At 53.5% G+C, this 21,945-nt stretch overlaps 6 protein-coding genes across 6 annotated transcripts; 2 read left to right on the top strand and 4 right to left on the bottom strand.

The window, feature by feature from the left end:
* Positions 1-179: 179 nt before the first annotated feature.
* Positions 180-788, bottom strand: NCS54_00519500 (Hypothetical protein; the record flags this gene model as incomplete). Its single annotated transcript, XM_053150708.1, has 3 exons — positions 180-338; positions 414-554; positions 618-788. 3 exons carry the CDS (start codon positions 786-788, stop codon positions 180-182), a joined length of 471 nt encoding a protein of 156 aa, XP_053006683.1.
* A 4,474-nt stretch (positions 789-5,262) lies between these two features.
* NCS54_00519400 (Hypothetical protein) lies at positions 5,263-7,857 on the top strand (the record flags this gene model as incomplete). Its single annotated transcript, XM_053150707.1, has 3 exons — positions 5,263-6,840; positions 6,891-7,095; positions 7,148-7,857. The coding sequence occupies exons 1-3, from the start codon at positions 5,299-5,301 to the stop codon at positions 7,855-7,857; spliced, it is 2,457 nt and encodes an 818-aa protein (XP_053006682.1). The 5' UTR covers positions 5,263-5,298.
* Positions 7,858-8,127: 270 nt separating this feature from the next.
* On the bottom strand, positions 8,128-8,739 carry NCS54_00519300 (N-acetyltransferase domain-containing protein; the record flags this gene model as incomplete). Its single annotated transcript, XM_053150706.1, has 1 exon — positions 8,128-8,739. One exon carries the CDS (start codon positions 8,737-8,739, stop codon positions 8,128-8,130), a length of 612 nt encoding a protein of 203 aa, XP_053006681.1.
* A 380-nt stretch (positions 8,740-9,119) lies between these two features.
* Positions 9,120-12,005, bottom strand: NCS54_00519200 (DNA mismatch repair protein msh-2; the record flags this gene model as incomplete). Its single annotated transcript, XM_053150705.1, has 3 exons — positions 9,120-11,744; positions 11,795-11,926; positions 11,982-12,005. 3 exons carry the CDS (start codon positions 12,003-12,005, stop codon positions 9,120-9,122), a joined length of 2,781 nt encoding a protein of 926 aa, XP_053006680.1.
* Positions 12,006-13,963: 1,958 nt separating this feature from the next.
* NCS54_00519100 (Hypothetical protein) lies at positions 13,964-15,803 on the top strand (the record flags this gene model as incomplete). Its single annotated transcript, XM_053150704.1, has 6 exons — positions 13,964-14,127; positions 14,188-14,292; positions 14,347-14,556; positions 14,608-14,872; positions 14,931-15,183; positions 15,235-15,803. The coding sequence occupies 6 exons, from the start codon at positions 13,964-13,966 to the stop codon at positions 15,801-15,803; spliced, it is 1,566 nt and encodes a 521-aa protein (XP_053006679.1).
* A 404-nt stretch (positions 15,804-16,207) lies between these two features.
* On the bottom strand, positions 16,208-19,088 carry NCS54_00519000 (Peptidase-S8 domain-containing protein; the record flags this gene model as incomplete). The annotated part of the gene is made up of 12 exons (XM_053150703.1): positions 16,208-16,355; positions 16,420-16,661; positions 16,712-16,799; positions 16,850-16,931; positions 16,986-17,092; positions 17,140-17,984; positions 18,033-18,095; positions 18,147-18,201; positions 18,265-18,373; positions 18,428-18,491; positions 18,545-18,892; positions 18,942-19,088. The coding sequence occupies 12 exons, from the start codon at positions 19,086-19,088 to the stop codon at positions 16,208-16,210; spliced, it is 2,298 nt and encodes a 765-aa protein (XP_053006678.1).
* Positions 19,089-21,945: the final 2,857 nt, after the last annotated feature.

The raw sequence follows: 21,945 nt of genomic DNA, 5'->3' as shown, positions 1-21,945 counted from the left end.
TGGGTTTTGGACGTTCATGAGAGCAGTGTGCTCGAAGTCTGCAGCAAGATCGTCCGCTTTTCCTGTTGCATTTGTATAAATTATACATTATTTCATTACTGCCAGTATCCATGATATACTGTAGATTGGTAACCCAACCCGGCCCGATTCAACCCCATGTCCCTCAACCCCATGTCCTGTTAAGCCTTATTCTCTCGAGATCGTCCTTTATCTGCCTGTCCCTTGCCAGGCGCAGCATCAAACTTGCTCTTCCACACATCCTCTTGGTTAAACATGGCAACGCACTCGGCGGCGCTCGGCTTGCCGTATTCGGGGTCAGCACCTCCGTCCAGTAACACCTGGACACAATGGAGTCAACAAAATTCCCTTGATCAAATGCATTCAAAACTTGGATCAGATGACATTAGACTTACTTGAATGACTTCGTCTTCCTTCTTGAATACTGCACCGGCAAGAGGACTCTGGCCTCGGTCGTTCAAACGGTTCGGATCGGCACCGTGCTGGATGAGAAGGTGAACGAGGTCAGCGTGACCGTGGTATGCTGCAAGCATGAGCTAATATTGTTAGTCTTGAATATTGTCTGTGCTTCTCAGGGAATATGAGCTTGGCTGTCCTACCAGGGTGTCGCCTTTGTCGTTGGTGAGGTTCGGGGGCAGTCCTGCCGGTAGAGCTTGCTGGAAGACTGCCACATCGCCTATCCGAGCCGAGTCATACATCTTGGTCGCAAACTCGATCATATCCGGGGTGAGGGGATCTGAACGAGCGGGCTGGTTCGAAGGATCGCTCATCGTTGCGGTTGGGGTTATAGGAAAGCTGCTTGGTGTGTTCACTCGACCAACGTCGGGTTTCTGAGTCGAGAGTGAGGTGGCGAACTTTGATATAGCAAAGGTATGCTGGTCTCTTTATCCTTTCAAGCCTTTGCCGACTTGAGTGTCATCGGTTTGAACGGAAGTGAGATGGAGTTGAGAAGTTCAAGTATGACGTACGTGAAGTAGCCACGAAGGGTCGGCCCGGCATCTTCATCCGTGCGTTGGGACATTTATCACTTATGACCATCAAGAAATACATGTCAAATACTTTAAAAAAAAATGATCAATTCAGTTGTATCGGCTGTGCTAAGATCAATTTCCAGCCATTTGGAACGCTTGAATGCAGACTTCCATCATGTTACGCCAGTCCCAACCTTTCTCGGAGAGTGACCCCAAACCAAGCTCTTACAGAGAGAAAGCACAAATTTACCAAAGAAATCGTAAATCCATCTATCAACACAATTTCTTCGAATCGAATGCCCCAGATAAAACCCCATAGAAGAGTCGACATAAAATGAAAGGGTCGCCGCGGCATATCATTGTACAGTGGGCAATTCATGGCTCAAGGGCCGCTTGGTATCATCATCTCCCCCGCCCTCACCGAAAACGCCGTGGAAAAAAAAGAGGTAGCATCGATCTCATCCTTTCTGCATACTCTCATCAGCCGACAGATGAAGCTGCGCCGCCGAGAACCTACCGTGAAACAATCTGCCGTGTCGGAAATACTCGTATTTGTTTAGTTGCCTTCAGCGTAGATAGTCGGTGATTCCATCGCCCTCACCATTGTCGGGCTCGTTTGGGACTGGCGGGTCCGGTTTGGGTGTCTCAGGGCGATGGGGGATATCGAAGCTCGGGCGCATAATGATTGTGTCAATCTCTTTTTGTGAAACCTTTTTCAATCTCTATTTTTTTCTCGAATCTTTTTTTTCGATCTGAATGATTATTATTAAAGATGCAAACAGACAGATTCCCGACCGTGGGTGGGAGCGAGGCGTGGACGGATTATATGTAAGTCTGCCGGTGGCGGGAGCGCGTTACGTCAGGCTTCCGTGGGCTGCTCAACTCGACGTCTCGGTATTGGATGGGGGCGAAGGGATGAGCGTCGAGTGAGGGATCGTTGGATTGATACAGAGGCACAACATGTGGTTTTTGGAGGGGAAGCATTCCATCTCCACGCTGTCTGTGAAGGGAAAGGGTTGCTGTTGGGCAGCGCAGGTGCCGATCAGGCGATTCTAGAACTGCATCGTGGGATACGACCATCAGGGTTACAGCAGCAGCAGCAACGAGAAGACAGAGACATGGTTGCGTGCGTTGTGATAGATGCTGTACTGGCAGCTGTGGCCTTGTGGGGATAGATTGTGCTTTTTCTAGATCTGTTATGCTTGTTTTGAACCGACGTCAAGGTAGGTTACGTAGGTACGCGACAGAGATCTTGGCGATGGGGAAACACGATCTGGCTGAATCTCGCCTAACTTACTGCTGTCGACGCAGATGAGGCGGAGAAGGGCATTGATGATGCATGATGGATGATACATGTCCAACCTAGGTTGACACGAGATATATCATCAGAGGCGACGTACAAGGTCCGTTAAAGTAAACGTGTCCTACCGTTATCGGTCCTCCTCGTCGAGTCGTGCTACTTTTGCCGTATAGTACCCATCACGGTCTATCCATTCTTACAACGCCGTGAGCCATCCAAGGAGGAAGCGAGCCGCAAATTCCCCATCCAGAAACCAGAACCGCACAAGTCAAAGTTTCGAGAGCAGGGATGAAGGGTCCTCGCAACCCTGGCGTCTTGTCACCAAGGATTGGCGCTTGAGAGGATTCAAGTTAGGTTTTTAGGTGCAGAAGGCGGATCGGCATCTTCAACGGTCGCAGAACCCCCGACACCGACAGACAGCACGGGCTTTCAGCTGTCACGACCGCTCCACACCAGAGTGGCGGCGGCGCCTGGGGGAGGACATGGAAGAGCGCGTGCATGGCATGGCATGGCTGACGTCTGCGGGCTGGGGGCTTTTTTTCAAAACACCGCATTCGGCAGGGGAAGAGGAAACAAAGAAATGGGGTTTGGGGAATTGCCCATGGCTACGGTTCCGCGTCTGGGGAGTGGGCTTGTTCTGCTCTGCTGTTGGTGGCTGGGCGTGGGATGGAGGGTGTGATGGATGGGATGGAATGCTTCCAAGATTCTGCTTCTGCTGTTGCTGCGAGACCGAGCATAGCATCCATGAGTGAGGGGTAGCTACTTTCCTACCACGTAAGTATCTACCACGTTACGGACAGCCCTCTCGCACATGGGTATTCCGGATGGATCGCATCGAATTTTGCCTCGAGAGCTCTGCCGCCGGTCGTGTTTCCCTCCAAGGGAAGCTCTGCTGCCCCTCATCGGGGATCGGAGCGCCGAAAGACGTAATATCAGATCAGGGCTGGACGTGGAACTAGAACTAGACCTGTAGAGCCCCCGTCCCGTCATCATTGCTCTAGCTGCTGGTGCTGCAGCATCAGACAAGCGAGCGAGGGTTTAACGGCGGATAAAAAGGCCAGAACCCAAAGGTTCCCCCCCTCAACCCCTGGAGGGTGTGCATGAAGAGTGTTCACTCGTATGAGGATGTACAACTGTATCTACATAGGTTACTACCCCGGGAAGCTCGGGGCCCATGTTGATCGTTTCCCGAGACATGAGATGTGATGTCTGAGCTTTGCAGAGCAACTGCCAGAAAAAAACAGTAAAAAACGAATGACGGCGTCATCGTGGCTTAGAGTCAATTGGGATTGCTCCCAGTAAGAGGAGAAGGAAACAAAAGAGACTCGAGACACGGTCCCGGAAATCGAGGAGAGGGTGTCATTGACCCGAAGAATGCAACCTGGGTGAGGCATTGGGCTGAAGCAGCAACAATCTGGTGGCACAGCTAACATATCATATTTCACAAGCTGGGCCACGCTCGTTCCGTCCTCTCTTGGGAGACCGAATCCAATCGGCTGGTCAACGGCCAATTCTGTCTCAGACCAGCCCACCCACAGAGAGATTTGACCAAGGAGAAGGGCGACTGGCTATCTGTTCATAGAAAAAAAAGTGAGATGATGAATTGAAAGATAGCAATAAAAAAAAAACAGGCTCGTACAGTCAAAGCTAGGGTCAAAGTATCATGACGCCGCCTTCACCTCGGGCTGAGCATCAGATGTTGGATCATGGCGAGCCGCTAGGGCGCTGGTCGATGGGTACCTGGCGGGGAGTTGCGCGCGTTAGCGGGGTACCCGGTCCGCAAGGCAGAATTGTGTGCTCGGGGTAGGTACCGCGCTGACTTCGACCAAGTAGCGCCGGCATTGACAGCCGGCAAAACCGCAAGCGGGTCTCCACCTCCGTCGGCGGCCGGCCGTCGCCGCCTCAGGCAAGGCAGGCAAGGCCCCCAATCACGACAAGCTTGACCAGCTTGGGGATGGGTTTGTCAGATGTCAACCATCCGAACGTCTTCTCACGCTGCTTCCTTGATGAAAAAAAATCAATCGACGGCGACGGACGACATCGAATAAGGCCCGACTAGGGTTCAACATGCCACCTCCCCCTACAGTAGCGCGCCCAACCACGGGCGAGACAACGGCCATGCGCCGCGCCGCACCGACCGCAGAGCACCGAAGCGCAACGCATCATGACAATTACTCTGACTCTGATGCTATGCAGGCCCTCGTTTCCCCTAGCTAGCCAAGGGAAGACGTCGCCCGTCGACCCGTCGATTCGACATCGGTGTCGGGCCTCTCCCTCTTGGACACGGACGGCAGGCAGTGGGGCATGGCGTTCGTCCTTGAAAGACTATCTGGATCAGACCACCTCTGTCAACCACCATCGCCAACCAAGCAGCTGCCAGCAAGCTCCCCTAGCTACCCACCACACGCAATGCCGTCCTTCTTCTCCCAGAGTGACGACCACTTGCAGCCCACCTGCCGCCCATTGTCCGGCCCGTCTTCCTGGACGGCCGACGTCCTCCCCGTCCGTCGGTAGGGTAGGGTACGGTACGTTGCTCTGACGAGCCTCCCCCACGCACGCCACCATCTCGCTTTCGGCCAGGAGAGCATAACTCGTCACAATTGCACGCCGATGGGCAATTACATACACGCCCTGTTGACTTCCAAAGCTTCTCGTTCCAACCAATGCAACCCGTCTGCTGATCCATCATCCTGCCAACGGCCGCTGTTGTTCCTTGTCTGTTTCTGCTGCCCGTACCCAGCCCAGACCCAGACCCAGGCTTGCGGCAGAAGCCCTGTGTGTGCCTCACTCTACCCTTCTCTGTTCACCGCACTCCCCGTTATACTCTGTAGACCTCTCCTCCTCCTGGTGATTCCTTGGCAACCCCTCCAGCTCCTGCTCCCGTATAAGAAGTCTCCGGAGCCTGTTGAGCTCTCGACCCTTTCCTTTGTTCTCTTCTCTTCTCATCTCTTATGCAAGAGTTCAACCATAACCACAACTTCAACAATTGTCTCTTACAACAACTTCCCAATGGCTGAGGTCAAGTCTATCCAGCCCTTTGGCATCGCCCGCTCTACTATCAAGGGCACCCCGCTCTCCGAGGAGGAGATTTCCCAGTACAATGACTTCTTCAAGGCCAGTTGCTACCTGTCCCTGGGTATGATCTACCTGAAGGAGAACCCCCTCCTGCGAGAACCTCTCAAGCCTGAGCACCTCAAGCTTCGACTGCTCGGTCACTTTGGCTCTGCTCCCGGCCAGATCTTCACATGGATGCACTTCAACCGTCTTATCAAGAAGTACGATCTTGACAGCATCTTCATCTCTGGCCCTGGCCACGGTGCCCCCGCTGTCCTCTCTCAGTCCTATCTCGAGGGCGTCTACACCGAGGTGTACCCCGACAAGACCCTCGACACCGAGGGTCTCCAGAAGTTCTTCAAGAGCTTCTCCTTCCCCGGCGGCATTGGCTCTCATGCTACCCCCGAAACCCCAGGATCCCTCCACGAGGGTGGCGAGCTGGGTTACTCAGTGTCCCACGCGTTCGGTGCTGTCTACGACAACCCCGACCTGATTGCTCTTACCATGGTCGGTGATGGTGAGGCTGAGACTGGTCCCCTTGCCACTGCCTGGCACAGCAACAAGTTCCTCAACCCCATTGTCGATGGTGCTGTCCTCCCTGTCCTTCACCTTAACGGCTACAAGATCAACAACCCCACTGTCCTTGCCCGAATTTCTCACAAGGAGCTTGAGAACCTCTTCCTCGGCTACGGCTGGCAGCCATACTTTGTCGAGGGTGACGATATCGAGTCCATGCACCAGGCCATGGCCACTACTCTCGAGCACTGTGTCAACGAGATCAAGAAGTTCCAGAAGCAGGCCCGTGACAGCGGCGAGGCCTTCCGCCCCATGTGGCCCATGATCGTCCTCCGAAGCCCCAAGGGCTGGACCGCCCCCCGCAAGGTTGACGAGAACTACCTCGAGGGTTACTGGCGTGCTCACCAGGTCCCCATCACCGACCCCGCCACCAACCCTGCTCACCTCAAGCTTCTTGAGGACTGGATGCGGAGCTACGAGCCCGAGCGTCTCTTTGACGAGGCTGGTGCTCCTATTCCTGCTCTCCGCGCGCTCACCCCCGTGGGCAACCGACGAATGAGCGCCAACCCGGTTGCCAACGGCGGTCTGCTCAGGAAGCCCCTGAGGATGCCCGACTTCCGGGACTATGCCATCAAGGTCGACAGCCCCGGCAATGTCAACAACGCAAGCATGACCAACATGGCCGTGTTCCTCAGGGACGTTATCGCCCAGAACCAGAACAACTTCCGTCTGTTTGGCCCTGATGAGACTGAGTCCAACAAGCTCGGAGGCGTCTACGCTGCCGGCAAGAAGGTCTGGATGGGTGAGTACTTTGAGGAGGATGAGAACGGCGGCAACCTGGCCAAGTCCGGCCGTGTCATGGAGATGCTCTCTGAGCACAACTGCGAGGGTTGGCTCGAGGGTTACATCCTGAGTGGTCGCCACGGTCTGCTCAACAGCTACGAGCCTTTCATCCATGTCATTGACTCCATGGTCAACCAGGTATGTGAACATGACGTCCATGTATAGATTCTCACTAACAACATGTGCAGCACTGCAAATGGATCGAGAAGTGTCTTGAGGTTGAGTGGCGCGCCAAGGTCGCCTCTCTTAACATTCTCCTGACTGCCGTCGTCTGGCGTCAGGACCACAACGGTTTCACTCACCAAGATCCTGGCTTCCTCGATGTTGTTGCCAACAAGAGCCCCGAGGTTGTCCGCATCTACCTGCCCCCTGATGGAAACTGTCTGCTTTCCGGTACGTGTTGACTCGCCCTTGATATTGGATCCCCCCTTCTAACACGCTATAGTCATGGACCACTGCCTGCGCTCCGTCAACTATGTCAACGTTGTCGTCTCTGATAAGCAGGAGCATCTCCAGTATCTGCCCATGGACCAGGCCATCGAGCACTGCACCAAGGGTATTGGCATCTGGCCTCAGTTCTCTACCGATGCCGGCCACGAGCCCGACCTCGTCATGGCTTCTTGCGGTGACATCAGCACACACGAGTCCCTGGCCGCCATCGACCTGCTGCTCGAGCACTTCCCCGAGCTCAAGATCCGATGCGTCAACGTCGTGGATCTGTTCAAGCTGATCCACCACACCGACCACCCCCACGGCCTGCCCGACGCGGAGTGGACCAGCCTCTTCACCGATGACAAGCCTGTCATCTTCAACTTCCACAGCTACCCCTGGATGGTGCACCGTCTGACCTACAAGCGTCCCGGCAGCCTCAACCTGCACGTCCGCGGCTACAAGGAGAAGGGCAACATCGACACCCCTCTCGAGCTGGCCATCCGCAACCAGACCGACCGCTTCAGCTTGGCCATCGATGCCATCGACCGCATGCCCCAGCTGAAGAACCGCGGTGCTGCTGCCCGCCAGTCCCTCCTCAACGCCCAGATCCAGGCCCGCAACGAGGCCTTCGAGACGGGCATGGACCCCCCCTTCCTCAAGAACTGGACCTGGAAGCGCAACGGTCTGTGGAAGAAGATTGGCGACGGCCTCGCCTCACGATAGATGGGGATATTACATTGGTCTAGAGAAAACAAGGCAGCGATCATTCGCTGAAACTTAGACATTCTAGAATTTTGGTGGGATAGACCAGGAGGATGGATTCTAACTGAGACGAACGGTGGAGGAACAGGGCGTTTGTTATGAGGGCGGTTTATCGTGTCACGAAGAGTTTCTTTTGATGTCATTTTCTTTTCCCTCTTTTAAGGAATCTCTATTATATATAAATGAAGCGTGAATGAATTTTCCTCTCTTTTTTTTAACGAAATGGTCCAATCATGAACTTGACCTTGCCGCTCTCTTCATATGATACTGCACGATATTGAGTTCTGGAATCTCAGACTCGTCGACAACTTGGAACCCAAACTTTTCGTATAACCCCTTGCCTTCAGGGGAGCTGTTGAGATATGCCATCCATCCTTCCTCGTCTGCCTTATCAACACCAAACTGCATCAGCGCTGATCCAACGCCACGTCGCTGTGCTTCCTTGGCCGTGGCGATAGTACTCAGAAACCAGTACGACTCTCCCGCCGCGTGCTTGTATGTAGCGTCGGCATTGGCCTGGAACAAACGCACAGCAAGGGCCGGGTCTCCTGAGGAAGGGTAGTCAGACTCGGAGAGGATTGCCCTTGTGGACGGAGCGGCGGGCCGGCGGACCCAACGGGCCCAGCCGAGGACGGAGCCGGAGTCAGACTCGGCGATGACGACGTGATTGCCCGGGGCCCCGATTTGGGACCGGAGCTTGTCGGCGGTCCAGGCTTGGACGTCTGGTGATGTGGACGGGAAGCAGCGTTGGGAGAAGAGGCTGGGGGAAAAGGCGGAGAAGTAGACTGATAGCATAGAGGAGAGGTCTTCTTCGGTGGCCGGGCGGATAGTGATGGAGGCCATGATTGCGTCTTGAGTTTGGCGTTGAGAGGTTTAGATTGCGATGTTGTAAGTGGATTGTCAGAGTTGAAGATCAGCCATTCAGTGTTGGATGAGTCATGCCGAGAGAAGGAGTATCAAGTATTCATCACGAACCTACACGATATCTCACGTCCAAGAATGTTGAAGTTGTAAACTTGCAGGCACAAAGACCCTAGAATAGACACGGCTTGTATCTCACATTGATTCTCACATCTGTAGTACCGACATATATCTCGACTATGCCAGGCTTCTGCCTGACAGACGCCCTCAAATTATTCCCATAGTTGAACCCAAGCCCCGAACGCCTATCCCTTTACCCTTCCAATTCCATTTCCCTAAGTCGTCCCTAGTATCGACGCACATTACAGAGCCTTGACCGACTGAAAGAACGGGTTGGCCTGAAGATCTGCATTCGCTCCGACGAGCTCCTTGAGCGCCGCCACTTGCTCCTCGCGGCTCATGTTGCCCTGCTTCACCTTGTCCTTCCACTCCACCAGCACCCGCTTCAGCATAGCACTACCCTGTTCCACGTCCTCCTTGCTGTACTGCAGCGCAAGGTCCTCGTGCTTGGTCGTAAAGTCCTCGAGCTCATCCGCCTTGCGCTTCGCCATACGCACCACCTTGTCCGGGAATCTCACCAGCTCGGCGACGTGGATGCCGAAGCTCTGGTCGCACACGCCCGGAGCCACCTTGTACAGCAGCGTCACCTCCCGTTTAGCGTCAGCCTCGGAGACTGCACCGTCAGTGCCGCCGATGTGCGCTGTCACATGGAGGTTCTGTACCTGGGGGTACTGGTCCGCCAGGGCTGTGAGTTCGTGGAAATGTGTGGCAAACATGGCCGAGCAGCCAATCTCCTTAACAATGTGCTCCGAGATGGCCCATGCCAGACCAAATCCGTCGTACGTCGACGTACCACGGCCGAGCTCATCGATAATGATCAGGGAGTCCGCGGTGGCCGACTTGAGGATGTTGGCCGTCTCCAGCATCTCGGCCATGAATGTCGAGACGCCCTTGAGCTGTGAATCACTGGCACCAACACGAGCCAAGATTGAGTCATAGATGGTAAGTTCGGCCTCACTACAGGGCACGAAGCATCCCACTTGAGCCATGAGAGCAATGACGCCCGTTTGTCGGATGTATGTCGACTTGCCACCCATGTTGGGGCCAGTGATGATAAGGAACGACGACTTGTCGCGAGTAAGCTCGATATCATTGGTGATAAACTGGACATCATCCTGCAGCTCCATGCAGGGGTGTCGGGCTTCCTTCAAAATTGTTTGGCCCTCGCCGCGGGCATGAATCTTGGGTCGCACATACGATTCAGGGGCATGAACCGCAGCGTGTCCGAGCGAGACGATAACGTCGAGGTGAGCAAGTACACCGGCAAGGCGCTCTAGAACTGGGCAGTACGATGAGGCGACCTGGACTACCTCGTGAACAAGACTGCTCTGGGTCCTGTTGTAGTTTTGTGATAGTTGGTCATGCTCCCGGCGGTATGCCTGCATCTTCTTGGTGGTAAAGTAGACGCCGTTCTTCTGTGTAGAGCACTCCTGGTAGCCGGACTTGTTTCGAATGCAGCCAGCCTCCTGTCGGGTGAGGCGCATGCATACACCGTGGACCTTGTGGTTGGTCTCAAGGAAGATCTTCTTGTCAGGCTCCTGACCGAGGTCCCTTGCTGAGGACAAAAACTCAGCCCGGATATCCGAGTCGAGTTGATCGAGCTTCTTGCGGATGATGCGCAAGCCCTTGTCAAAGTCGGCCTTGATGATGTACTCATGGCGATCCAGAGCATCCAGGTCGACTGTCTGCTCAACCATGTCTTGCAACTTGCCCAGACTATCTGACAGGTCACGAAGCTTGGTGGTGTAAGCCTCATCAAGAGGATCCTTGTAGTTTTCGTCCATGACACCTTCGAATGTACCAATGAAGCCAGGGAGACGGATCACAACCTGATACGCACGGACAACGTCTTCCAAGTTTGCCTTGCCGCGCTGGAATCGCTTGGACAGTCGGTAGAGATCGGGGATGGAGCGCAGATGCTCCTCTTGTAGGGTCTGGCGGAGCTCGGTGTCGACGTAGAAGGCCTCCACCAGTTGCTGACGCTTCTCGATTTCTTGCTTGCTCATCAGGGGCTGCTTCAGCCATTGGGCCAAAAGCCGGCTGCCCACCGGGGTCTTGCAGTGGTTGAGAACGCCATAGACGCTCATGGTTTTAGAGCCATCCCGCGGGCCTGGCATGAGATTGAGAGCCTTGAGAGCAGCAGCATCCAACTTCATGAACTGAGCCAGATCATGCTGGTAGAGCTGGTACTGGCCAAAGTTGGATGGATCTTGGAGTACGCCGAGGTACTTGATAAGAGAAGCGGCTGAACCCATGGCCAGCTTGAGGTCTGTCTGGGGGAGGAGAGTAGCTGATCGCTCGTCTTTCAGTAGACGAGCGAGATCCTGCTCGATATCTCGGGTGCCAAAGTCGCCGCTTGGCCGCTCAGCAATGGCCACACCGCAGTTATCAATGATCTTCTTCAACTTGGCCAGCTCGGGGTCCTTCTCCTTTTCACTCTTGTCGATTTGAACCAGGCACTCCCGGACACCAAGCTGGATAAGGAGAGCCTCAAAGTTGGAGTACAGGTCGTTGTCAAGGAACTCGCTGACTCCCAACTCTCGAACACTAGCATCGGCAAAGCAGACACCAATGTTGCGGGCTTCAGAAGCCTTGGCTGAGATCTTGACCGCGAGAATCATTGGTGCAGACTCAATTTGTCCACCCAAGTCATCCTCGACATCTTGCAGGTTGCCAGGGGATGCTTGCTTGACACACTTCCAGTTCATTCGTCCACTGGCGCTCTGCCAGATTTCTATCCGCTTGCCCAGTTTGAGCAAGGCTTCTCGGAGGAATTGTCGGAACACGGTCATGGTCATTGTTACTGAGGGGAGTCCAGTGTGATCGTTTCGGCCGAGCTGTCGTACAACGGAGGTGGTCTTGTATACCTGTGATTGTCGAGTTAGAAGGGTCGAGAATAGTGGCAGTGTCGGCGTACGGTTTTGGCAATAAACATGGCATCTTCGCCGTGGGAAGTGTACCAGTCACCTCGATCAAAAATACGGATTGTATCATCGTTGACTGATGGTAGTGACTTGAAGAAGCGGATGAAGCCGCCTTCGTCGTCGAGCTAGGCACCGATGGATTAGCAAGAGAACGGCCATGATGATCAAGACAGAACCAACCTTCAATTCAGGTCGCGAAGCCATGATGATATCGTCGCCGGCTGCACGGAAATGGATCGAATCAAGTGTAAAACTCCTGGTCAAGATGTAGAGATGAAGCAACGAGCTAAAGGACTTAACGACGTTGATCGAGTGGCGCTTGTCGCGTCGCTAGCTCCTGACATTGGCCGGGAGACGCGTTTTTGGCGCCTCTCAATTAAAGTCCTGACGCGAAAATGCGCTAACGGATTTGTGCATGAACTGCATAAGTTGTGGTATCTGCATAAAGGTGCCGCGGGGTCACCTGACAGTCTTGTGCCCCCTCAAGATGCAAGCCATCGGGAGGCTTGCGAGGCTGCATCGTCGTTAACACTCGTGTGCATTTCTATGTCTTCCACGATGAATTGATGATATTACTTGAGGACAGCACTCAGCCTCCTGACCGTCTCCTCGAGCCATCATGCGTCCGTCGGGGGAAGCAAAGCAAAAAAGTTGAACAATGCCAGACATAAAGTTACGACTTGGCACAAACGAGGCTGATGACAGGAATGAGGATGTGTAATGAAACACAGAAATATTCGACTCTGGATCATGGCGCCCAATAGAAGGCAAAATCATCCTCAACTATCATCAGCCTCTCCCTCATCAGCCAGCCACGACTCTCCGCGCGGGATACGTACAGGACATCGAGATCTCATTTGACTAGCGCCCGACGGCCCGTGAGATTCGAGTCTTTCCTGGAGCACCGACATTTCCCCGATGCCGTCAACATACCTGGGCAAGGATGTGGAGGACAGGATAGGATGGGACGAGATGATATGGGGGATGGGGAATCTCGTATGCTTCCACGATACTTTGCCCTTTGTCCGTGGGCGGACATGTTCTAACGAGTGGTTTAGCTGGCATCCCACGCTGCATGAATCCCTCTCGAGTGGGAGGATAGACTCTCATCCTCGAACTATGCCGTTCAAACGTTGTCTAGCGCGACCGCCTTCGATCGACGCCGCACACACACAAAGACGGCATTTTTTTAACCTTGTTTTTGGCATATACCATGTGGGGTTAAACTCGAGTTTCTGCTGACAGTAGCTGGAGTTCCTTATCAAATAAAGAGTCCATGGGTATGGGCACGCGCCATTTTAATCACAAAGATGTGCCTCACAACAAGAGATACGACCGACGAGATATTACGACACAAAGAAACTAGCAGAGCGGGAGAGCGCGGGAAACATGCTTAATCCTTGAAAGACAATGAGCACGCCGTGGGAGAATGCTTGAATTACAGAGGCTCTTCTTGGTCAGCGCCCTAGCAAGCGTCTTGGCGACAGGGTTTCTTCTGTCCATCAAGGTCCTCAAACAAAGGCCGGTCTTGCCCAGAAAGGAAACCTCCCGCCCGCCCTCAGCGATCCACGGACATGCGCAGGGTGTCTACGGTGCGCAGGCCCATCCCGTAGGCCACGCTCGAGGCCATCAAGGTCCTCAACAACGCCTCACAGCCTTCTAACCACCCCCCGGCTTAGCACCACTATCCACTCTTTTCGCACGTTTGGGCTATTGGCAATGAGACGACCCTCACTGAAAGAAAAGTCTGAGACAATGTCTCTTTTCCCTCTCTCTCTCCGTCTTTCTCAAAACCACCTACTCGCCCAGGACGGCTCGACAACCCTTTTGGCCTCCCTTCCCTTCCAGATCCTCCAACCACCAGGCCCTGCTCGCTCTCTCGGATCTTGCTTGCCGACCAGACCAGATCCTTCAACCCTAACGCATCTAGAAGCCGTTTCAAGTTCTTCGTCCCATAGGAGCCGTCGCCTTCACTCTGCAACTCGTCCGCATACGCAACCACACGCTACGCAACCTTGCTGCAGAAGAATTAAGCTTAATTATTGCTTCTTCAGTTGGCTCATCCATTCCTTCCACGCGTCTTTCGCTTCTACCCCCCTTGTGGCCGGATCCTATCTCGTCTCGTCTACTGAGAACCTCTTTGGCACTTCCTCTCCCACGACATGTACACTCCCGTGTCGTCCCTCGCCAAATGGGGCATACTCGTCTCTACTGCAGCATCTGCCGCTGCCAACCTGGCCCCCAGAGCTACCAGTGCCCCTACGACAACTGCAAGCGAGCCTAAGGTCACTGCCATTACCGGCTGTCATCTCCACGCATCTGATCTGTTGGTCCCCCTGCTCTCAGACATAGTGCCCCTGGCTCGGAACTAACACAACTCGTGCAGTTACTGCTTCGCTGGTGAGACAGAGTACCTCGTGGACATCAAGGTCACCGCTACCACGGATGTCCCCTCCAAGTACACAGACTGCCATAGCCATGGCTCTGAAATGTAAGCATCAAAGCGTGTCATCCTATTGGACTATACTAATCCTTGTTCCCATAGGTACTGCGTAGACTCTGATGGAGAAGATGTTGCTGTCCAGGCCGAGGGTGCTGAGTCTGAAGAGGACCATGATCATGAGGAGGAAGGCCATGAGCACACCGAAGAAGAGGGCCATGATCACGAAGAGACTGAGGAGGGTCACGAACATGAGGAAGAGGAGACCGCTGAGGCCGACGAGAACGAGCACTGCCATTTCCATGCTGGCGTTGAGTAAGTCAACTCTAACATTTGATCCGCGGCATGGCTAACAACTCCTTCCAGGCACTGCACAGGCGGCAGCCACAGTGAATCCGAGTCTAGCGAAGCTGGATCTTCATCTTCGTCCTCGTCTTCATGCCAGCCTCGCCGGAGAGACTACAACATTGGCCTGCGTGTCGGTCTGCTCTTTGTCATCCTTGCCACGAGCGCCATTGGTGTCTTTGGTCCTATCCTGCTACACAAGATGATGCCCACCAAGCTCAACCTAGTGCTTATTGTCCTGAAGCAGTTTGGCACGGGAATCATCATCTCGACTGCCTTTGTTCACGTACGTTACTTCAGCCTCGTTAATTGACTTGTAATCAGCAAACTAACGTTGGCTCTAGCTCTTCACCCACGCGTTCCTCATGTTCAGCAATGAGTGTATCGGCGAGCTCGGCTATGAGGCCACCACTTCCGCCATTGTCATGGCCGGTCTGTTCCTATCCTTCCTCGTTGAGTACATTGGTCATCGCGTCGTCCTCGCCAAGGCCAAGGCGTCAGCCGCACTCTCCTCGACTGAGAGGAAGAGTGTCTTTCTCTCGACCGAAGTGCTCAGCATCCTTGTCATGGAGGCTGGTATCATCTTCCACTCTCTTTGTAAGTTGATCGTCATCCCATACATCTGACATGCCGGCTTATAAGCTCCAGTGATTGGTTTGACTCTCGTTGTGTCTGGCGACGAGTACTTCATCACCCTCTTCATCGTCATTCTCTTCCACCAAATGTTCGAAGGCATTGCCCTGGGAAGCCGTATCGCCACCATCGGAACAGCAGCCGATGCCCAAGTCGTCACAGCCGCTCGTCCCTCCCAGGAGACCTCTTCCGCTCAGGACTCGGACAAGGCTCCCTGCCCTGCCGAAACTACCTCTTGCGAAGAAGTGGCTCCCCCTACTGGTCTCACTCTGAGGAAGAAGCTTGGTCTCGCTGCCCTCTTCGCCTTCACCACTCCCATCGGAATGGCCATTGGCATTGGTGTTTTGCAGCAGTTCAACGGAAATGACAAGTCTACTATCATCGCCATTGGCACCCTCGACGCCCTCTCTGCTGGTATCCTTGTCTGGGTCGGCCTTGTCGAGATGTGGGCCGCCGACTGGATGACGGGCAACCATGGCCAAAAGGCTGAGCTTGCTGATGCCGACATCCTCACCACCGTCCTTGCCTTCACTGGCTTGGTCGCTGGTCTGGTGGTGATGAGCCTTCTCGGCAAGTGGGCATAGACGGGAGAAATATATGGTGTGTTTCAAGAATGCATGATAATGAACAACATGTCTGGTTTCAGGCGTTTTGGTTGGGGGTTCATGGGCATCACGGAGTTTAGGTTTCAAGAGTCAGCTAGGGGCTGCTCAAGGTGTGCAAAATCGGTTTTAACGACGGTTTCAATCGCTTGTCGCAAGCGGGCTCCAAGGTTTAGAAAGGAGTTGTTGACATGAAATACACACACACACATATATATATGATATGATGAATCGTTCACTCAAGCGTTCAGCATTACTGTAGTCATCAGTGATAATTGTGGAATGATCAAATATTAATACGAATACTAGACTTTTTCCAGCCTCCATCCCTATCTTCTCTTCGTCGAGGGCCTTTAATGCGTCCCCAAGCCCAGTCTCCCCGTGTCTCAACGTCTGGGTCGTCGGTAGATCTGGGTCGAGTTGCTCGTGCCATTGTATGGCAGCACCTGTATGTTATCCACCTCTCTATACATGATGTCCCAGTGGTCCGAGATGTTGGGGTTTCCGTATGGTCTCAGAGCCGCGAACCGCATCCTTCATCATTCGTTAGCTCATGGCCTTGGTCGATCCACGGATCGTAGGGACGTAAAAGACTCACGTGTAGTTTCCAGGGGAAATGCGTGTCCCGTTGGCGAGCTTACCAAACCACCAGAAGATACGAAATCCTCGAGGCTCGCGTCGTAGAGGAAATGCGACTGTGTCATCTGGGTCGTTGACATCAGGGTCATAGAACCAGAACTGCTCAGCGTCGCGCATGGTCGTCGCGGAACCGACATATCCACGCTCGCCAACCACCGGCGGATAGTGCCAGAAAGACTCTGACCAGTCCCTTTCAAATATCTATGCTGGTATTAGCATCGCCATGGTACGAGGTCTCTCAAGATACATACATCCCAGCGGAGGTTGTCGCAGGCGTATGAGAGCCTGGCTCCTAGCTCGACAAAATCGTTCGGGTTTTTGTCAATGTTGAATGACCATCTAGCGAGCTTTCATCAGCAAAGTAAGGTGTCAGAGGGGAATAAACATACGCCCAATCTCTATCCATGTCAGTGATGAAGGGTTCTCTGATAAACATGTTATCAAAAGCCTTTTCAGTATCGTATGCTGCCCCTATCCAAACCAGCAGGTCAGTTCAGCTCAGTCAGGTCGAGAGCCAAAACAAACCTCCATATGGAATAGACAACTTCTCTCCGTGATCAGACGTAATGCAGACTTTGCCGCTATACAGAGGAAGGTAGTCGTCGTCGACGTCAGGGAGCGCAAAAGATACACTAGATATTGTCAGAACATGCGCCTAGTCGTTGGTTTCAGTAGTTACCTCAACTCTCTCGTCTCGCCAGGCTCGACAAACACCGCATGAGGAAGCCTCACTGGCGGCACAATGTTGCGAGGCTCGACAGCATAGAGAAGCGCAATCCCATAGTCTCTGTCAAGAATGTTGAACCCAGCTTGTGGCTCCAGTTTGAACGTGTACCTGTGTCCCTTCTTGTCGTTATTGGTAATGTTGAAGGTCCATCGGGGTTTGAACAGTTCGGTATCCCTGAGCGCAAACGGTTCATAATCGAGTTGGGTGTCGTAGTGTAGAACCTTCCATGCATCAACCAGTCCGGTGCCGACTTGGAATGGCGATGCCCTGAACTTGGGGATCAGGCGGTTGTTGACGAAAGGGAGGCTGCTTCCACTCGAAGCGATGCGATCATGGAGCATCTTGGCGAAGCCTGCTCCATGAAACTCACGGCCGCCATACTCTCCGATGTACAAGGCCGCAAGTCCGGCGATGTATGGTGCCGCCATGGATGTTCCACTCAACTCATCATAGCTATGGTCCAACACTGTGCTCACAATCGTGAAGCCCGGGGCAGTAATGTCAGGCTTGATGAGGAGCTCATTGGTCGGCCCCCATGTCGTAAAGTAGACAGGTACCGGGCCGTAGTCGTCACCACTTCGGTTGCTGTTTGGCTGAGTTGAAACATGAGCAGCTGCAACGGCGAGAACACCATGACCCGTAGCTCCGCTACTAGCGTAAAAAGGGCCAATCTCTCCTTCGTTTCCAGCTGAGGCTACCACGACGATGCCCTTGTCCACCAGCCGGCTTGCCAGCACAGCCCATGGGTTGTCACTCCAGCCATTGGGCTTTCCAATGCTTGAGGTAATAATATCGGCCTTGAAAGTTGTCAGCGAAGCACTCGGTTGAGATCAAACAAGACTCACACCAGCACTGTAGGCATCACACAAGGCCTGCATGATTGTCTCCTCGTCGGTCTCCCAAGGGTCCTATAACAAGTCAGTCACAGGCTCAACAGTGCCGTCGAAAAGGAGATTCACGTCAGAGAAGACTTTGTAGATGAGAAGCTCAGCATCAGGGGCAACTCCAGTGAGCCTATGAAAAGAATCAGTATGACTAAATGCTTGCGATTTGCGTCGATAGCAAACTGAAGCTTACCACTCATTGTCAGCAGCAATGATGCCAGCCACATGAGTTCCATGACCTTCGTAATCCATGGGATCGGTGTCGGGCACTTTCGGATACTTCTTCTGGTTGTGAGTGTCCCCTAATTGCATCATCAGCGCCTATCAACAAAAACTCGGTCCATCCTCAAACTTACAATCAGCTCCGACCAAGTCATAGCCTCCTCTGATCTTGCATCCAGGGCCAAAACAGCCTCCAAGCTAGGACTTGTCAGCGCATGGCAGACGGGGGGTGAAGATGAGACAAGCCATACCGCTTTGTGTGTGTAGTCGATGCCAGTGTCGATTATCGCGACAGTGGCTCCTTTGCCTCGTATGCCAGCAGCATGGAGTTTGTCGACACCTGTTGAATAATGGACCGTGTAGTTTTTCCTGAGTTTGGACGGTCCATAGGTTGACTTCTCGACTCGGGGTCTTTGCATTGTACGGGCAGCCCACACGTTCACAACTCCCTCCATCCGGCGCAAAGAGTCGACATTGTCAGAATCAGTCTCGATTACCATACCGCTAAAGACATCACTACACTCGAACTCCTTGAAAGCATGCCTTCCTGGGCCAGCTTTCGATAGAAATTGGTGCGTCAATGTGGAGAGGCCTCGATGCTGGTAGCAGTGTGAGCTTCAACTTGACCAGAAGGATGGAATGAAATACAGGCTCAACTTCAACGATGAACTTCTGAGTTCCACCAGTCCTCACTCGGCCGGTTGCATTGGGGTCAGGGGCAGGTCCCGGAAGTCTGTGGGCATTGACAACAGCTGAGGCGGCAAAGAACGCCTGCAACAGGATAGAAGACTTCATGGTAGCCAGCGTCTGTCGATGAGATGATCAGTCAACATGACCATAGGGGCTCGCGTCTTTTATGTAGGTCATCCGTCCCATCCCGGATTCTTAGGCTTGGTGCATCCCCGGAGGATTGATCAACGCGGATAAGTCCCGGAGAACTGCATCGTAAATGGTACAACTCGTGTCCGGTTAGCAGGACGGCAAGAGACATCCGTGCAATTTTGCTGGGTACGGTTAAGCTGTGTACGAGTTTGAGGCTCTTGTGAGACAGTTTTGGGTCTTGTTACCGTCCTCTCACAATGTGCATGATGCACTTGCATCTTGTCAGGGGTAGCATAGTGAACCGGACCTCGACTGCTCTGTGTTTTCCACCGCGGACAGAAAGAGAATAGCCGACAACAGAGTTGTTTTCCCGATACAATTTGTTTTCCCGGAGATCCCCTGAGCCAAGATCAGGAAAGGGGCAGGTCTATCCGAGCAGTGGATCAAGAAACAGTGAGAGGCCGTCGGATTATTTAGCAAACTCAGTTTGATATAAATCAAGACATCCGGCTTGCCGTTGTCGGTTCATAGGCGTGTGACGCAAACCACTCCTTGAGCCTTGCCGCTCAATGTAGCAAGCCGCCTACAATGACGAGCCGAGAACGATGCCGTTACAATCTCAAATCTGTGCAACCAGGATAGCGACACTCGCGGAGATTCGGTAGTCAACGGAATGGGGTCCTTTTGGCATCCCAGGACGGTAAAGGTCTCGCCTGTTGGAGCACGGAAATGGTGCACATCAAAGGGAAGCCGTGATCCAAGGTACAGGGAGAGATGATAAAGTACAGTATGATCAAGAGGACGACATATTTGTGCCTTTCTTGGCTAGCGGCAGTTCTCATCCCGAAACGCTTGGCAATGTTGTAGAGGACTAACTGAAATAGAATCATGGAGATATCAAGAATGAGGTGATCAAGTCTAGGTATCCATTCATTGTGCCTGCCCAGAGTCGTTGGATCTCACATCTCACATTGATCTCACGTCAATGCAGTGCCGATGCAGGCACGGGACATATTGGGAAGGGACGAAGGACGTTGTCTGCGTCGTCTCATGTGACACGACCACTCGGCCAGTTGATCTGTTTGACGACATGACATATTGGGCATCAGGGTCAGATCGGCATTGAGAAACGTGACAAGCAGGTACGGATGCATTTGCATTTGCACTTGCAGCAATTAAAGACGGCGTCCGCGCGGACGTGTCAGGCCACCAGCCGTACCGCTAGCTCTATGACGGCTTGTTGGCCCAGCATCTGAGTGCAATCAATGCATGGCCGTTGGATTCGCGAATTGTGATGGTGATGGACAGCCCTGGTTAATGAGGTCGACGCGATAGCGCGTCCAACATGCGCTGAAGAGAAGCTAACAGGTGATAGTCTTTATTAGCCAGAAGCAGGTTCGGTTCGAGTCGTTAGTGGACGGAGGACGAGCCGGGTCCATGTCCGTGCCTGGCGATCTCTCAGCCGATGACCTGACTCGCACTGCAGGGAGCGAGTGGTATCCAGGCCAGCCACAAAGAAGATCTTGTGAGTGACAGGCAGCTCATCTGCAGCGCACTGTTGCCCCCTTCGGAAATAGTCAGAGAGTAGACTGTCTGTAGAGCGAGAAACAGAGTTTAAAGCAAGGGCATCAGTCAGTCATGCTAGCTCATGGCTTGACCCCGTTATGGAAGCCGGCCGTCTTCTAGCAAAACAGCCAAGGCTGCAAGGCTCCTCTCTCGGTAGGCTCATGTCATGGACAGACACAGAGGGATCGGATAACTTACTCGAGATTTGAAAGAGGGGAAAGATGGTCAGTGTTGCACGTGGGAGGCTGGGATCGCCTGACTCTGGAAAGGGAAAGGGTCTCTTCTGCAAGAGCATGAGCCATGGTTGCAGCACGCAAGTGAGGCCATACCCGATGCAGCATGTGCGATGAACCATGCGCTGGCCGCTGGGGGGACAAGGGGCCCCGGGGGCCAGAGGGAAAAGCTACCAGCATCATGTATTATTATTCCCTGAGGATGAGATTCCTCGACGGTGGAAGGCCAGAGCGTCTGTGCGTTCAAGGGGTAAAGAGGGGGAGAAGAAACTTGTCTGCCCGTTGAAGACATCTGCTTGGTAACCATGATCAAGCTGGAACGTAAATAGCATTGCTTCGTGTTCAGAGTTTTGACAGCTCTCGCCTGACGTAATGAGACTGTGTGGCAGATGGAAGACAAATCTTGATTGATCCATCTAAAATCTCATATTGACTCGACAGCAGCAGCCACAGCCACGACACGACACATCTCGTGAATTATTTCTGGCAGCAGACAAACCATCCATCGTCTCATCTCATCCGCTGACGGGGGATCACCATACAGTTGGAGGCTTCTGTGGGTACTGACTCGCCGTAACCATGTGGTCTTTTTTTTCCCTCTCTCGCGTGGAAGCCCTCAAGCCCTCCTCCCGCTGTCCATTCCTCCTCCCAGGAACCAACAGACCCTTCCGCAGACTCCATGGGAGATGGAACCTTGGAACTTTTCAGTTGGTGTGCCCCCTGCGTCAACCCGCCAACGCCAAAACATGGCGGCGTCCCAATTAGCGCTTCCGGGCGCTGGGCCTCAGGGGTGGCTCCAGCTTGCGCCGGCTGGTGGGTAGCGTTAGGTGGGCGCTATCCCGAATACGGCCCGTGGTCGCCACGCTTTCGTGAGCTGTGGAGAGTGAGAAAAGCTTCTCAGCGATTACGAGTTGAGCAGAGGAGGATGGATCCTTGACAGATGGGACGAACGAACGAGAGTGAGCTGGGACACGCGCGCGCGAGGCAATGCAGGTTTTATTTTATTTTAATTATTTGTCTGCTGAGTGCAG

The sequence above is a fragment of the Fusarium falciforme genome, chromosome 4, assembly GCF_026873545.1.
Source record: "Fusarium falciforme chromosome 4, complete sequence".
Classification (NCBI taxonomy): domain Eukaryota; kingdom Fungi; phylum Ascomycota; class Sordariomycetes; order Hypocreales; family Nectriaceae; genus Fusarium; species Fusarium falciforme.
This window is presented reverse-complemented; position numbering and strand designations above follow the sequence as displayed.